Raw genomic sequence first — 16,227 nt, 5'->3', positions numbered from 1 at the left:
TGCACATTAAAAATGAGAGGTCTGCTCAACAAAAAATCATATAGTAACTGATAACATGGCTTTTCTTGATTTGGCTCAACTTGAGGACTCGAGTTCACACAAGTGAAACTTCTTAGTTGAGTCAAAAGTTCTCAATTTTTTAGTTCTGCATCTCAGTGGGCAAATAAAATGAACTCAATTTTTCACTTCCCCCACTAGCCAGGACTTTTTCCATCACACAGCCCTGCAAGACATTTTTCCTCTTGGATACGCACTTAAGGATGGCTGTGGTATTGCTGAGGCTCAAACTCATCTCCTGTTGGGGTGACAGCTTAGTCCACTGCACCACTCAGAAACACATGAAGCAACTCAGATTTTGTGTCTACAAATGTTTAATACACTGAAGAAAATATTTATTGCCTTTACCTTAAAGCATAGTATAGTCTCATGTGGCGCAACTGTCTAATAATTCATCCCAACATTAGGAGATTGTGAGTTTGAATCCCCGGAATACCACTGCTGTCCATATCTGAAAGCCAAAGCAGAAAATATGCCAGATGGGGCTGTGTGACAGAAGGAGCGCCAGCTAGTGGGGAAATTGAGTTAAAAAAAAACAAAAAAAACGCAAACTCAGTTTTGTTTATCTAACTGAGATGCAGACTTAGAAACAGTAGCTGGGAGAATTTTTGAGTTAACTAAGAGGTTTGAGTTGTGTGAACTCTGGTGTCCTCAAATTGAGTCAACTCAAGAAAAGCCATGTAATCAGTTACTACATCATTTTCAGCTGAGCAGACTTCTCAGTTTTTACAGGGCAAAAAAGTCCAATCAGTTATCAATATCAGTATCAGACACAACAAAGTATTAATTATCAATTATCATTATCAGCCTAGATCGGCCAGATCTGTGCTTCCCTGGTTATTGGACATCAGAGCCGTTCATAAAAACAGAGTTTGGGCTAATTACCTACTTCCCACCATAAGACAGTCTCCGCTAGCCCAGATTTCAAAGAAGGCACTTCTGCTCCCAGATTAATAGGAGGAAGCACCACATGTCTATGAATGCCGTATGCCTCATAGCTATTTTTAAACTCTTGGCATCAATGGGTAGCGGATCAAAGGAAATGACGTCTCCTGACAGAATAAAGACTCATAAAGGCTACTCAGCCGCTCAATATTTCACCAGTCAGCCTTGGAGAGGACGGCAGACGAATCGAAGGGGACAGAAGGACTTAGTGTTTACGTGCGAGTCCAGCAAAGGCTGCCACCAGCTCAGAAAATAGGCAACATCACAGCATAAAGAGAGCTGCCAAAGTGAATCTGGGAAAAAACGGTGCTGATACGTCAAATCACAGTGGAGAAACTGAAAGCAGTGGCAGTGTGGTTGTGTACGGCGTGTGGAGTGTAATCACATTATTAAGCAGGCAGAAGCAGCTTGGTCTGCTATGAGAGAGAGACCAGGCACCATATCCTTGACAGACAGACACCTTGTTCCTGTTTTGTTTGTGCCTCTGTATGTTCTGTTTTCCCAGCCTGGGACATTTTGTTGCAGTCATTCCATGATCCAGTCTGTCTTCTGCTCATCCCCAGATCATTTCAATCCAGACTCCAGTCCTCATCTTTAAGCTGCAGTACTTGTTTCTACATCACCTGGCGGGAAAAACAAAAAAGGCCTCCTCGGCTCCACAAACAGCTTCAGTTCACATGTGTTGATTTGTTCATTTTCCAATTAACTGATCTGTGACTGTTTGGCCTTTTGACTCTGCTTTGATTTGACACTGATTTAGCCCATTTAAACCTGTTCAGCTGCCATTTTGTTTTGGCTTTGGGTTTTGTTTGGGTTTTATTTTAATGTATAATAAAAGTTCTGAATTGGTCCTAATATGTTGCCTGGCTTAACAACATTTTTCCACACTTTTTTCCACACCTGTTGTTGTGCTTGTTTAACTGATAAAGCTGTGCAGCAGGGCTCCGTGCATGGAATGGCTTCCCTCACAAAACATGAACTGGCCTAAAAGATTTTTATGTTCTGAATAAATCAGTTATAAAAACTAAAAAAGCCAATGTTCTCCTACAGTAAGTTAGCTCCTGGCAAAGAACAAAGTTCCTGACCGGAAAGCATGTTTATATTGCACGAAATATTACAAGCCTAGCATAAAAGTAAATGTTTCAAATCATTTGTAGGAATCTGTAATAAATTAAACATTTTTGTGCCTAAGTGAACTGTAGATGGTTCCATCACAACTGAGAAACTCTACAACATGGAGAAAGAAGTTATAATAAAATGAATATCCAGCATGGCTTATACGAAAAAGGGTGATCAAATCTCAAGGTGGGATAACTTGACAAAAAATGACCATAAATAGATAATGACAGTGTGGGAGGGTGCAGCGAGCTGAGCCCATTTTTGTGACAAGTAAAATGACCATTTCTACTATTAAAACTAAAATTTCTCAATTTCAAGATGCCTCATATAAAATGACAAATTATATGAATAAAAATGCATATATAATAAAGGGCTATAAAAAAATGATGTGTGTTCAAAAGTTCTTGTGTTTGAATTTGCCCCAGGTTAAGGGGTAAGTTCATCCTATCATCAGTTAAACTGAGCCACTGTCCTGAACATAATTAATTCTATATAAAATATGATTTAATAATGCATTATACCATTCTAAATAGTTATTAAGTTTTGAGTTAATGTTTAATTTTTGTAATGATTTGGCAATGTTTTTTCACATTTCAGTTTCATTTGAAGACTAACGACTAAACGACTTGGACACTGATGGGTGATTGTCTGTCGAGCTCTCCTGCTACCCGCTTCAGACCAGTCACCGCCACTTGCCCAGCTACCCCCATTTGCCTTGGACTAGCTGCCCACCCTACATTGAAGTTTTCATGGACTCCTAACTGTTACTCCTACTACTACTATTAATATTAGTGGTATAATAATTTTGTAGGTAGTTTGACCAGAGGAGGATGGGTCCCCCCTTGTGAGCCTTGGTTCCTCCCAAGGTTTCTTCCCCAGCTCTGAGGGAGTTTTTCCTTGCCACTGTCACCCCTGGCTTGCTCACCTGGAAGATTTACATTTCATGTCAAAACTTTGTCTTTAATGCATTTCTGTGAAGCTGCTTTGTGACAACATCAGTTGTAAAAAGCGCTATACAAATAAATTTGACTTGACTTGACTAAAGCTTAAATTATATATAAGAAAATATAAAAAGCTTTCAAATAGTGTAAAACATCACATCTAATCATATAATTTGCTGATTTTCAGTTGATTAACAAAAAAAAACAAAAAACATTAAATTCTTTGTAAACAAAGAAAGGCTTTATTACTTCCTTTGTTTAATTATTCCTTCAGTTTTTTTGGTCATTTGGGAAAAAATTGCACAGATCCTTAGATACAGGGGGTCACCCACTGTGTCATCTTACCACACTCTCCCCCACAGTATTCACCATTTAATAAAATACCTATTGCTGTTTAGCTTATGACATTTTACAATATATCTAAACCATATCAGCTATAATTAAATAAAATAACAAATATTATTAATGCAACAAATGATTTTAAACTTCCAATCCTACTGCATATCTCTGTGAAAGGCTTCATAGTCAAAAGTCTACTCAAAGTAGGATACAGACCAAAAACAGAGCTCAGATTTCAGCCAACTGCTATACATAAAGCACCGTATGCTATCTGCCCGAAGGACTTTGTCAAATCTATGTCAGAAATCGGAGTGTCTCACTCGCATTTTTTCATGTGCAAAAAGCCCCTGCTCAGAATAGTAATCCTCTCTGCCACGTATAGCGAAGGCTACAGACGCCAGCTTATTTCACGCTCTGCAAATAACGCTCTTACAGGCCATACTCCAGCACAAGAGCTTAAGACTTTCAACTTAAGCACAACTTATAGAACAAGAACTTTTCCTTCACCAGGGTGAGTCTGTCTCTCAGCCACTCAGACGGAGGGGTCCGGTGAGGACTGAGAGAGCTTTCTCTGTATGTCTAACCCCAGCTCCCCAGAGACTCATTTGGCAATCAAAGCTAGTCTGCTGGAGCAGTATCTCCAGCCTGGAGAGGTCAGTAACACTTTATTTTCAGAGGGGAGCCCTCAGGGCCTTCTAGGCCTTCCGAGAAGGCCTAATGATTTCTACGACATAAAAAAAATGTCTGTGATTTTTATTTCATTTTATATTTTTATATTTTAATAGAATCACCACTGTTGTATTGAAACTCTGAAAGTATTTCTGTAATACTCTAACTTCAATGTGAAGTTTTAGCTGGAAACGAAAGGGTTAAATTCTCACCAGCCAAAGGAAAATGATCCAATTAGGTTTCTTTTCTCTGTTGTAGCTATGCAGATGCAGCCACGTGAGCTCTCCTACTGATTAGGCCTTCAGGAGCTGAACCGAAGGCTTGTTTCATTAACCTCTGACAACTAATATGTTTAGGAACTGAACGAAGGATCACACAATCACGTTTTGATTTCCAATGAATGGGATGAATTTTTCAAGAATCAAGGTCACTTTTTGAAGTCCTAGACATGTCGCTGACTTTGAGTATGAGGACTCTTTACTAAAGGAATCACCATAAAACTGCAACAAGGTCAAATGTATGTTAACATGTCTATTATGAACTTCAAATAAAACATATGGAATGTAATTTACAAGCTTAAATATTAATGTTTAATGTACAAGGGTCAAAACAAGAGTGAACTGGTGTCAACTCAGTGCCAACATACTAATAGAATCCCATAGGTGAGCTAGCAGAAATTAGCATTATCTTAGAGGTGTTTTTTATTGTTTTTAATCGAGTTTTGATGTTTATGGCCTGAACCGATGGCGCAGCTCTAATAGTCAGAGTTAAAAACAGTAGAAATAGCCATCTTTAAGGCTGAATTTTGTCCACACATTTGTCTAGTTTCAAAGACTACACAATATAATCATATAGATTAAAGCTTCAATGCAAAATTAAAGAAGCAAGTTGCAGATGTGAAACATATCTTGGCTGACTGACCGCAATTGGGGCAAGAAAAAAATGTTTTATTTTATTTAAAATTTTATTTTAAACCACCAGTTTAAACTAGTGATGCACAATGAAATCAGGTTATCTGTAATTGCTTATAAGTGTTCTATTTCTTTGTACTCCTAATCCTGTATGTAGTCCCCATTATATAAATTGAATTTTTTTAATGTTTAAATGTATCAGCACACGTATTGGCAGATATCTACATGAAAAATCGGATATCAGCATCAGCAGATATGTACATGAAAGATATTGGATAACAGCATCTGCCAACAATTCCCACATGAGTGCATTCCGAGTGTAACCCAATACAAAACCTAAACCTAACAGTAACTCTGAACCTAATCTTTGTATCATCCTAACACTAAAGCTTTTTCTGTTTTACTGACAGATTATATCAATCAATCAATCAATCAAAGATCAAAGTAGAAAATGATACATTGTTGCATTTTAGTTCTTTAACATCAAACCAAAAGATCTAAACAAAAGTCAAACAAGTAAAAGGTCACAACTGATCGGGCAGATATTATACAGGTACAAAAGCAGAGATAATGTCCACCGAACTTTCTGAATCATGCTGTTCTCTGTTCTCTCTGGGCTCGTTGGTTTTATTTATCTCTTGTTTTACCTGTCTTGTGATATTAGCGCAATAAGCCCTGAGACTCCCTGCGCTACTGTGGTTTTGCACAACACAAGGCAGGATGAAAATCCCTGTAACGGCCTTGAGTGGCTTACTGCTTTTACAAAACGGAGAAACCTTGGTGCCTTAATACATAATTTATGAGTGCAGTCAAATGTGTACATGAAGTAACCTCAAACATGCCTCAGTCTCGTTTTAAAATGGGACCCATCCATGCTATAATTGCCAATTCAGAGCTTATGAAGACATGATAAAACACAGGCATGTGTCAAAGCTCGTCTTTTCCATGTACCAAAGGAGTTTAACAGAGAGAAGTCGACCGTTTCTTCTGTCTTTGGTCCGTTTAGACGTCATTGGTGTGTATTGCATATGTACTTCAAACGAACCGTTTGTGCTGAAGCAAACCGAGAGCGACCCGCTCAGGGGGTCTTGGTCCGCTTATTTGGTGCACATTGAGTTCACATGACAGTGTTCTCACTTGCTTTAACAAACTAACAGAGCCATTGCATCAGGGTTCATTTTAAGCGAACCACATCTGCCAGGTATGGATGTCTAAGTTGGTTTAAGAAAATTGGTGCTATGGTATCCCAGGTGGTTGCTAAAGTGTTGTTAGGCCACTGCTATAGTATCCCAGGTGGTTACTAAGGTGTTGCTAGGCTGTTGCTGTGCTATCTCAGGTGGTTGCTAAGGCGTTGTTAGGCCTTTGCTACGTTATCTCAGGTGGTGGCTAAGGTGTTGCTAGGCTGTTGCTGTGCTATCTCAGGTGGTTGCTAAGGTGTTGTTAGGCCTTTGCTATGTTATCTCAGGTGGTGGCTAAGGTGTTGTTAGGCCACTGCTTTAGTATCCCAGGTGGTTGCTAAAGTGTTGTAAGGCCACTGCTATGGTATCCCAGGTGGTTGCTAAAGTATTGTTAGGCCATTGCTATGGTATCCCAGGTGATTGCTAAGGTGATGTTAGGCCATTGCTTTGCTATCTTAGGCGGTTGCTAAAGTGTTGTTAGCCCACTGCGATAGTATCCCAGGTGGTTGCTAAGATGTTGCTAGGCCATTGATATGCTATTTCAGGTGGTTGCTGAAGTATTGTTAGGCCACTGCTATGGTATCCCAGGTGGTTGCTAAAGTATTGTTAGGCCATTGCTATGGTATCCCAGGGGGTTGCTAAGGTGTTGTTAGGCCATTGCTTTGCTATCTCAGGCAGTTGCTAAAGTGTTGTTAGCCCACTGCTATAGTATCCCAGGTGGTTGCTAAAGTGTTGCTAGGCCATTGCTATGCTATCCCAGGTGGTTGCTAAAGTGTTGTTAGGCCACTGCTATAGTATCCCAGGTGGTTACTAAGGTGTTGCTAGGCTGTTGCTGTGCTATCTCAGGTGGTTGCTAAGGCGTTGTTAGGCCTTTGCTACGTTATCTCAGGTGGTGGCTAAGGTGTTGCTAGGCTGTTGCTGTGCTATCTCAGGTGGTTGCTAAGGTGTTGTTAGGCCTTTGCTATGTTATCTCAGGTGGTGGCTAAGGTGTTGTTAGGCCACTGCTTTAGTATCCCAGGTGGTTGCTAAAGTGTTGTAAGGCCACTGCTATGGTATCCCAGGTGGTTGCTAAAGTATTGTTAGGCCATTGCTATGGTATCCCAGGTGATTGCTAAGGTGATGTTAGGCCATTGCTTTGCTATCTTAGGCGGTTGCTAAAGTGTTGTTAGCCCACTGCGATAGTATCCCAGGTGGTTGCTAAGATGTTGCTAGGCCATTGATATGCTATTTCAGGTGGTTGCTGAAGTATTGTTAGGCCACTGCTATGGTATCCCAGGTGGTTGCTAAAGTATTGTTAGGCCATTGCTATGGTATCCCAGGGGGTTGCTAAGGTGTTGTTAGGCCATTGCTTTGCTATCTCAGGCAGTTGCTAAAGTGTTGTTAGCCCACTGCTATAGTATCCCAGGTGGTTGCTAAAGTGTTGCTAGGCCATTGCTATGCTATCCCAGGTGGTTGCTAAAGTGTTGTTTGGCTTTTGACACAGGATCCCAGGTGGTTGCTAAGGTGTTGCTAGTGTACTTGTATGATGGTGACATTAAAGAAGTGTGAAAAAACATTTGGCTGACTGTATATTGACTGTGGTTGAAAAAGAGATAGAGGTATCAGCATAATATATTATATAAGTGAAATGTTAAGCATTCCCTCATTCATTCATATGGAAAATATCATGCTTGAACACTGTATGAACACCGTAAGTCCAACTGGTTATAAAAGCCCAAGCAACCTATTCAGATACAAGCTCTACGATCCTGCAAAGTTTTGTTGTTCGAGCTTGAAAGCAGCTGAAGGAGTAGCTTTGAAAACTTTTGACCAAATAATAAGAAAACGAAGAACAGTAAGTTGGCTTTTTCTTAATAAAAGCACACAGAAATCCCATTAGAAACACAGAACACTATGACACAATACAACAATGGTCCAAAACTAGTCAAAGAAACACAAATACACACAACAACACAAAGGCAACATTCTTCTTCCTAAAGACTAAATATTAGATCTGTTATGGAGAGCTGTACAAGCCTGATCCCAAACCCCACAGTGGAGGAGTCGGACTAATACGAGCGGAGCATGAGCCGGCACTTTTCATTGAAGCTGCCGCACCTGGAGGTTGAATTTGATTTTGCTGTTGTAGCCCAGTCCAGTTACAGTAAATTAAAAAGGTGAATCAATATTACGGAACAGCGCAACATTACAGTTTCCTCTCCTCGCGAACTGTTGACAGCAGCCTTGAGGCACTGGGGCTTTTTTCCTGCTAGCGGAGAACGACTTATCACATCAGTCCCTCTAGATTTTACCCACAGTTTTTCATTAGAAGGCTGCAAGAATAATCTTTTCTTTAGGGCAGCTGTGGCTCATGAGTCAAGAGGAGCAAAGACGTAGGGCAGGACAACATCCTCAGCATTTCTGCACAGTTAGTCTAACAAACACACACTGACTCACATATGCGCACAGAGCCTCAAGTGTCACTGCACTGCAGAGCTTCTTAATAATTGAACGCCATTATTCTGCTTGTTTAAGAAGCTCGAGATGCCACCCGAACCTGTCAGTCCCCCGCCTGGGCAGGAATACAAATATGAATATGAATGTGAGTTTGCGTGTGAGTTTATATGCGTGTGTGCAGCTCGAGTTCAAAGCCGTCAGCACTCCTGCAAACTAATTAATCGACCTTTGAAAGACAGGATCCCCCCCTTCTCTCTCTCACTTCACTAAAAGGCCTCTCGCTCACAAAGAAAACCATTTGCACACACACATACTTAAGCAGTAGCAAGGGCAAGGTGCTAATAGCTAAACCTAATTAACAACTGAGGACAATGTGGACAACAGTTAAATGCTCTTAATTACTGTCTCATTTCGGGGACCTTAAAGAACATTTACTCACAAAGGGAATCCCACACTCCTAATCTCTGGGACATGCTCTTATACATAAAGGAATCATTCTGCAAAAAATAAAATGTGCCCATGTTTCTCCTTAATGCAAATATATTCTCTTTTCCACTGGTGCCACAAGGCGAACGTAGCTAAAGAGTAATGTATATTATATTGGCTATAAACATGAATTTGCTTTTCCTACTTTTAAAAAAAATCGTACTTTTTAAAGCTAAAAACAGCAGCAGCCTGAATTTTGTCCACACTTTTGTTAATGTTTTCTAAACAATATAACAAATTACAGATATAAGCCGTGTCCCAATTCAGAGGCTGCATTTGAAGGCCGACTGCGTCACAGCAGTGTGACTAGGCTGTCCCATTTCGAAGTCTCTTTCATGTGTGGCAGAGAAATGTGTCCTTCTTTTCCATGGTAACAAGGAATCCAACAGGTGCATCCTTCGCTAGCCAACATATCTCGAAGTTCATTGCGTGCCGGCGAGGATTCGAGAACATGGTGGTGTCAGCAGAGGAGCAAACGGTGGCTGAGGAGCTCACTCTTAAATATAAGTGTCAGGTTTAAACTGACTGCTAACGATACAAATGTTAAAAAAGCCAAAGTGGTCTGAAGCAAAACTTACGCTAACGTGCCGTTCTGTTTTAGGGAGCAAGGAGCCGACAGAGAGAAGCAGCTCCCGCTCTAATAAATGAAAAAATAAAAAAACTAAGATCAAAGTTTCTGGCTCTTTAAAGAACTTTAAAAGAACTTGACAGGAGTGGTGTTTCGTGACGCGACAGTAAGGGTGGAAATAAGGTGTTGTGACGCAAACAGGAAATCCGCCGTAGAGCAGACCGTCTCATTTCGGTTCAGCCTTCGCAGGTCTATGTAGCCTTCAAAAGACACGCTTTCGTAGGTTGCGTCCTTCGGAGATTGCAGCCCCTGAATTGGGACACAATTACAGGCTTCCATCACTAAGCTTGGCTACATTAGCATTGTAGTTCCAGTCTGAAATTAAAGAAGCAAACTCCACCAATCATATCTTGGCTTCCCTGCTGAAAAACATCTTGTCCAGCTTAAGCTAGTTCAGCTAGGTAACCTGGTTGACCAGCATAGGGTTTGTTTTCATTCAAGTTTCATGGTTCAGCTCATCAATCAGCATGACCAAGCCGTTGACCAACATGACCAAGCAGGTCAACCACCACAGCCAGCATGCCCAAGCTAGTCAACTAGCATGCCCAAGCTTGTTGACCAGCTTGCTCAATTTGGTTATGCTGGCAGACCAGCTGAATCATTAAACTCAAACGAAAACATACCCTCCAACTTAACCAGCATAGAGTAAGTTTTGCTTAGTCCAGCTAGATGTCCAGCTTCACAACCACCTGGACCATTAAGGACCCAGCTAGACCATCTGAAACCAGCCACCAACAAAAGCTGGACTTTTCATCAGGGGTCTGACACTGTATACACTGTTATCTATGCAAATGGACAAAAGAACATGCAGAATTTAGGCTTTAGGTGGCTAAACTACCGTTTTAGCTAGTTAGTCATTTTATAGTCAGAAATCACACACTCGACATCACTTAACATCTTGTGGTAAGTGTGTGAAGGTGTAGGCGTGCAGACTGCACAATGCTAACTAACAGGAAATGAGCTTCTATCACTTGTTAGCTACATTATCATTGTAAATCCACTGCAAAGAACTACATTTAAAGTATGGAGGTAAATTGTCTAAAAGACTAAAGGTCTTTTCTTGAAATAAGTTTTTTCTTTTTTTCCCACTCTGCAAGTCACAGATCCGCTGCACTGCAATTTTTGCATTTGCCTGATTCAGGTTTTGTAATTAGCAGAGCAGTAACAATGTGAGTGTGTGCCATGCAGGGGATCCCAAGGACACAAGCGGAGTTCAAAACCCTTCTGACATAATGCTGAGCTACACCTACACTTGCTAGGATTCCAGCAATGCAGAAGGCTCACAAACCCAGATACTATGTATGTGTGTGTGTGTGTGTGTGTGTGTGCGCACAAGGACCCAGCTGCTGCTCCTTCATGCAGAAAATGTGTGTGTGACTCGGGGAGGCAGGCAGAACCGAGACCTGCTCCTCTCATGTGGAAACAACGCTGCCCTAACTCAGGTGCACCCTCACACCTTCACACTGTCATAGCTGCCAACTCCCCACACACACACAACCCAGAAAAACGTGCTTTAAAAGCCCAAAGGCACCACTGCTCACCAGCACCACAAACCATCTCTAACAGAAACTTACTTCAACACTTGAACTTCAACACTTACTGTTGGTGTACATTTAGACACCACAGCTCATCTTTTCCATTCACTGTTTTTTGTTAGTCATCCTCTAGCCCTTCATCAGTGGTCAGTTTCTGGCCAGAGGACTACTGTTGGCTGGATACATAACACAGCAGTGACACTAAGTTGTGTAGAAATCCCAGCAAAATATCCCAGCAAAGCATTTCTTCCACCAGACAGTGTGGTATGGTTACTAAACCAAACCCAGAACTATCCATATGCTAGCTAAGTACCAGTGTCAGTTTCCCACCGCATTGTCTTGCACGCCAGACAGTCAGATGCATTTCATCTATTTAACATGGGCAGGAACCGCCTACTATGACAAAAAAGGGCCTTTTGACTGACATGCAAAATAACCAGCCAGAGACTGTTGTTGTAGTGTGACCTGTGGGGGCAGATGATTTTAAAAACAGGGCACAGGAAAAACCTGTGGGAAACACATCAGTATGTATCGGTAAACATATCTTGCTTAAAAGCTACTAAATGCTTCAAAGAAAGATCTTCAATAGCTTTCGGAAGGCAGGATGCTATAAACTTCACAGATGCTTTTTTTTTAATCCAGCAACTATATCTTGCTCTGAAAGGCTCAGTCAGAGAATGCAGAGTGGGTTGCAAAGTTATTTTCCCATCAGACAGACAAAACCTGCTGCACATAAGTTTGGGTAGCAAATAAGAATGAAACAGACAAAATCCAGTTAGTTGTGGCCCATAAAAGGTATCAGATATCTAAGGCTGAGCCCACCCATCGCATAACAGATGTGCAAGTAGGTGGCATTCTCTGGAGGTTGTGCAGTGGTCACAGTTTCTCAGGCTATGGTAAAGTTAACAGCAACGACAAACAACTGTAGCAACTATGGAGGAGATCCAGGTTCTGATTTATCTTTTCCTCAGCATTTGGTTTTATGAGTAGAGTCACAGCGATTCAGGCTAATGCCTTTGAGAAATGGTTGTTCTTTGAGTCAAGTGACAATCCCTGATGGTTCTATGACGCTTGCATTTGACCAATTAATGCTGTGCAATACTTCTGGTTCCACCTATATATTCTGGTTTTGTATGCTTGGTACCACAACAAGAAGGGTAACCATACTCAGCACAGGTACTCGGGAACACTGGGCAGTGGAAATAACAACAATCACAGATTTGTAACTGTACCATACTGTGCTATAAAATGCCACAACAAGCCACTATCATGTCAGTATCACTGCCGTTTTGAGAATGAATATATATAATCTATCAACATCTAGTAGGTGATGGTCTTACTGTGGTGCCTTTAATTCATGGAGACGTAGATGGGGACTAATAAATTGTGCCGCAAGCACATATATATTGTAGGTGTTTCTGGTTAAATGGCTAATGAGTGTACCTAACAAACTCAGTGTATATTGGAAAAGGAAAAATACTATGAAAATGTTAAGAAGTCTTGCACTCACAAACATGCATACTCAGATCCTCGACTCCTTACCTTATGCTGCTCATGCTGCCGCCAGTCTCAGATCCCAGTTTGCATCGCTCTAGCTGGGTGGCAACTATTTGACGCTCAGCCTCCAGCTCTCGAGTCAGTCTTTCAAACTGCAACTCCTGAGAGAGGGAGAGAGAGAGAGAGAGAGATGCTTAGAGGTATCAACATGCAAACTAGTGACAGTGAGGAACATTAGAAAAGCATCAAAGAGCTCTGGGATCAGCTTCTCCGCACAGCATTAGACAACAGTATGCTATTTAAATGCGACTGTGATTCGCAAATGGTTGGAAAAAAATTGGACATGACTGAATTTCTTATTGAATGGCGGCATATCATCATTAATGCATAAATCCTTAGAACATATAGAACTACAGATAACCACAAACTCATATATAAGCCGGCCACAAGCGGCCATTTCAGCCCGCTTTAAAGCAGCTATTGTTTTCTGCATTGCCATTAAAATGACTTATATGCGGATGTGTTATTTTGATTTGATAAGTGTCCTGCTCCGGTGAGAGGGGTCCTCAGCGTTTGCCCGAGTGAAACCGCACATGCGTCTGTCGTAAATCAGACAGGCGGATCTCTGAGCAGCCCTCAGCGGTGATAATCACCGTAGATGTCCCTGCTGGGACCAAAAGTGCATCATCAGCACCAGTAATAGCCCATTCTGCGACAGGATGGCAGAGATGATCGCTCAGCCTCCTGCTTCCAACCTGCCTCCTCCAGGCACTCAGCCACAAGCGCCCGTCCCCAGCTGAGCCCTGCCCCAAGTCATGCACGGTGTTAGGAGAGCACCCCCTGCTGACATGCTCCAAGCTTTCGAGGAACTTTTCATCAAACCGCCAGAGTCTGTCAGTGTGAAAATGGGTGTTTTGTGGGCTCACTCTTTCACTCACTCACTCACTCACTTTAGCAGTCTGAAGACTCTCCACAAGGGGGAGGTATTAGCACTAAAACAGCTTTTGGTTGCATCATTAAAAGGGCAATATCCTGGACAGCCAGCAACAATTCTAGACCCTGACTTCATTATATATGGCATTTAAACCCTTGTAGAAAAATATATGACATTACATTCAAAGGAATGAAATTAGAATAACTCAGCTGTGTAAATCTTATGTAGAGGTTGACCACAATGCTAGTTATGTGAATGATATACTAATAAAAGATGGAGGGTGCAAGTATATATGAAGTAAAACGTACCCAATGTAAGTACCCTATCTAAGCAAGCAAGCAAAGTTTATTTATATAGCACTTTTTATAACAGGTGTTGTCACAAAGCAGCTTTACAGAAAAATCAGCATTACAGAAAGAAATGCAGGTCCAAACCCCCATGAGCGTCGCCAGTGGCAACAGTGGCAAGGAAAAACTCCCTAAGAGCAGGAGGAAGAAACCTTGAGAGGAAGCAAGACTCAGAAGGGGAACCCATTCTCCTCTGGTTGACACCGGATAGCAAAACATTGTTAGTATAAGGTATTGTAAGAATGTATACCCTAAAAATAATTTAAGGTTCACAACTAGACCCTAAGACCATTGTTGTATCTTCGAAGGTACATTTACAATGATTGTACCTTGATGAACAAAGATGTACCTCTACAGTACCCTTTTTTCTGATAATGCAGGCACCATGGGTGCTGTGGAACAGCGGTGTTTTGCATCAATGACATTACATGTCCTTGCTTCAAAGTAAGGCGAAGCCTCTGCGGGACATCCCAGAGTGGCCACTTCAGCTCCTTTATCTCTGTTTCTCTCAAACACAGGCCCAATGCAGCCAAAATGAGAGAATCAGAGTTTCAATCAAAGGCTCCTCTGCTGTTCGTTAGGCTCGTACCTGCTTTAATTACCGCCAGACTGAGAGGGATCGATGGCAGCCCGATCCACCCGGCCACGCTCAGGATGGCACAATGGGAGGGTTTATTGATCCAGCCTTCGAAGCCATTTGAGCTTCGAATGAGCTGATGGTATCTTCCCTCCAAAACACCTCGCTATCTGCCATTCAATCCCAAATTCCCACCTGCCTCAGTTGCTGCCCACAAACTGGGCACCACCAAATGCACTGGTGAGCTACAAACCCCCTCTATCCCCTCTCACTCTCTCTCTCTACTCCTCCTCCCCTCTCTCTCGCCCCCTTCCTCATGGATTTGCTTACATGTGTGTGGTTCCCAACTTTCAGTGAGGAAACAGATCAATCCCCGCTTTGTACTTACATGATGGTGAAAGACATATTGCCTTCAGTGGTCGTATTATGTCTTGCTAGGCCTCCAAGTGAAAATCGATGAGGAACAAAACAGCTCCAAACAGACGGGAGGAGAAAAAAAAAACACCTCTGTTCTTTCACTATACACAAACCTCCTGTCAGAGCAACCCGAAAAAAGTTGGACGTCTGAACAAGGCGCACTTCACTTCTTCCAAAAACAAAAGTCATTCAAAGCTTCACAGAGTGCTCCGCTCATATACAACACACGTACGAGTGCATGAGGGAATAGACTAAAGTTGGCTGACTGGAAACCTGCCACACTCTCAGAGTCCAGCTAGAGAATAGAGAGAGACACCTGTCCCCTTCCGCTGGCCCGGTAGAGAAAGATGAAAGCGGCTTTACCTGCGCATGGACCATGCTCCAGCTGAGCCCCACGGATGGAGAAGTCCAGCTCCAGCTGCTCTGCTAGCCCGCTGCCTATTAGACGAATTCCAGCACTCGTTAGAGCCGGAGCCAGTCACTGCCTCTCAGCCACACACACAAGAGCCGCTCAGCCAGGCACAAAGGTCGCCATGGCAACAGAGAATCCAGCCCCCGAACCCCCCCCCCATCCTGGGGCACTGAGCATGCAACGTTTCATCACAAAAGTGGCTCCTCCCACCTGTCCTGCAGACACAAAACCCACCCATAGAAAATTGCTCTAGTACTGTTGCTAGGTGACTAGCCTAATTAAGTCCCTCCCGCTTCCTACTTGACATGGGCAGATTCAAGCAATTAACACACCTGTATTCAGCCGACTCTCTTCAACAGTTTGCTTGGTTTTCTGGGTCAGTTGGTGGGACTTCTTTTGGTGATGGCTTTCTGACTACTTTACTTAAGAATGAGTTTGTGAATTATTGCAGACTGTTTGCTTAGTTGAGTTTGTCAGCTTGTCAGTTTTCATTGTTTGGATTTATTTGGAAATATTCATACAGAGATTTAATTCAATAGTTAAAATGTACAACCTGTTTGCATCTGCCTTTGTTTCCATTCCATTTAAAAGTAGGCTGTGCATAGACATTTTGGGGGCTCAAGGGAAAAAGGGCAACACGAACATGAAATAAACATATATATATATATATATATATATATATATATACTGTATATTACAATCACTCTTACCAAGAGAGACACTGTCATCATGCTGCAGATAAAATTAAATGTACTGTTAAGAGTTTTTTTATCCAAAGGCAGCCAAATACATTCCTATC

The 16,227-nt window shown here is 41.9% G+C and overlaps 1 protein-coding gene across 1 annotated transcript in view; it reads right to left on the bottom strand.

Moving 5' to 3' along the window:
• ctnnd2a (catenin (cadherin-associated protein), delta 2a) overlaps positions 1 to 16,227 on the bottom strand; it is a 547,011-nt gene that overhangs the window by 372,248 nt on the left and 158,536 nt on the right. The window contains exon 3 of the mRNA XM_036558377.1: positions 12,787 to 12,902. Within this exon, the coding sequence (XP_036414270.1) occupies positions 12,787 to 12,902 (116 nt within the window). The remainder of the gene's footprint in view (positions 1 to 12,786; positions 12,903 to 16,227) is intronic.

Source organism: Colossoma macropomum, unplaced genomic scaffold, assembly GCF_904425465.1.
Source record: "Colossoma macropomum unplaced genomic scaffold, Colossoma_macropomum, whole genome shotgun sequence".
Lineage (NCBI taxonomy): Eukaryota > Metazoa > Chordata > Actinopteri > Characiformes > Serrasalmidae > Colossoma > Colossoma macropomum.
The sequence above is the reverse complement of the archived record's forward strand: the minus strand, read 5'-3'. Positions and strand labels throughout refer to the sequence as shown.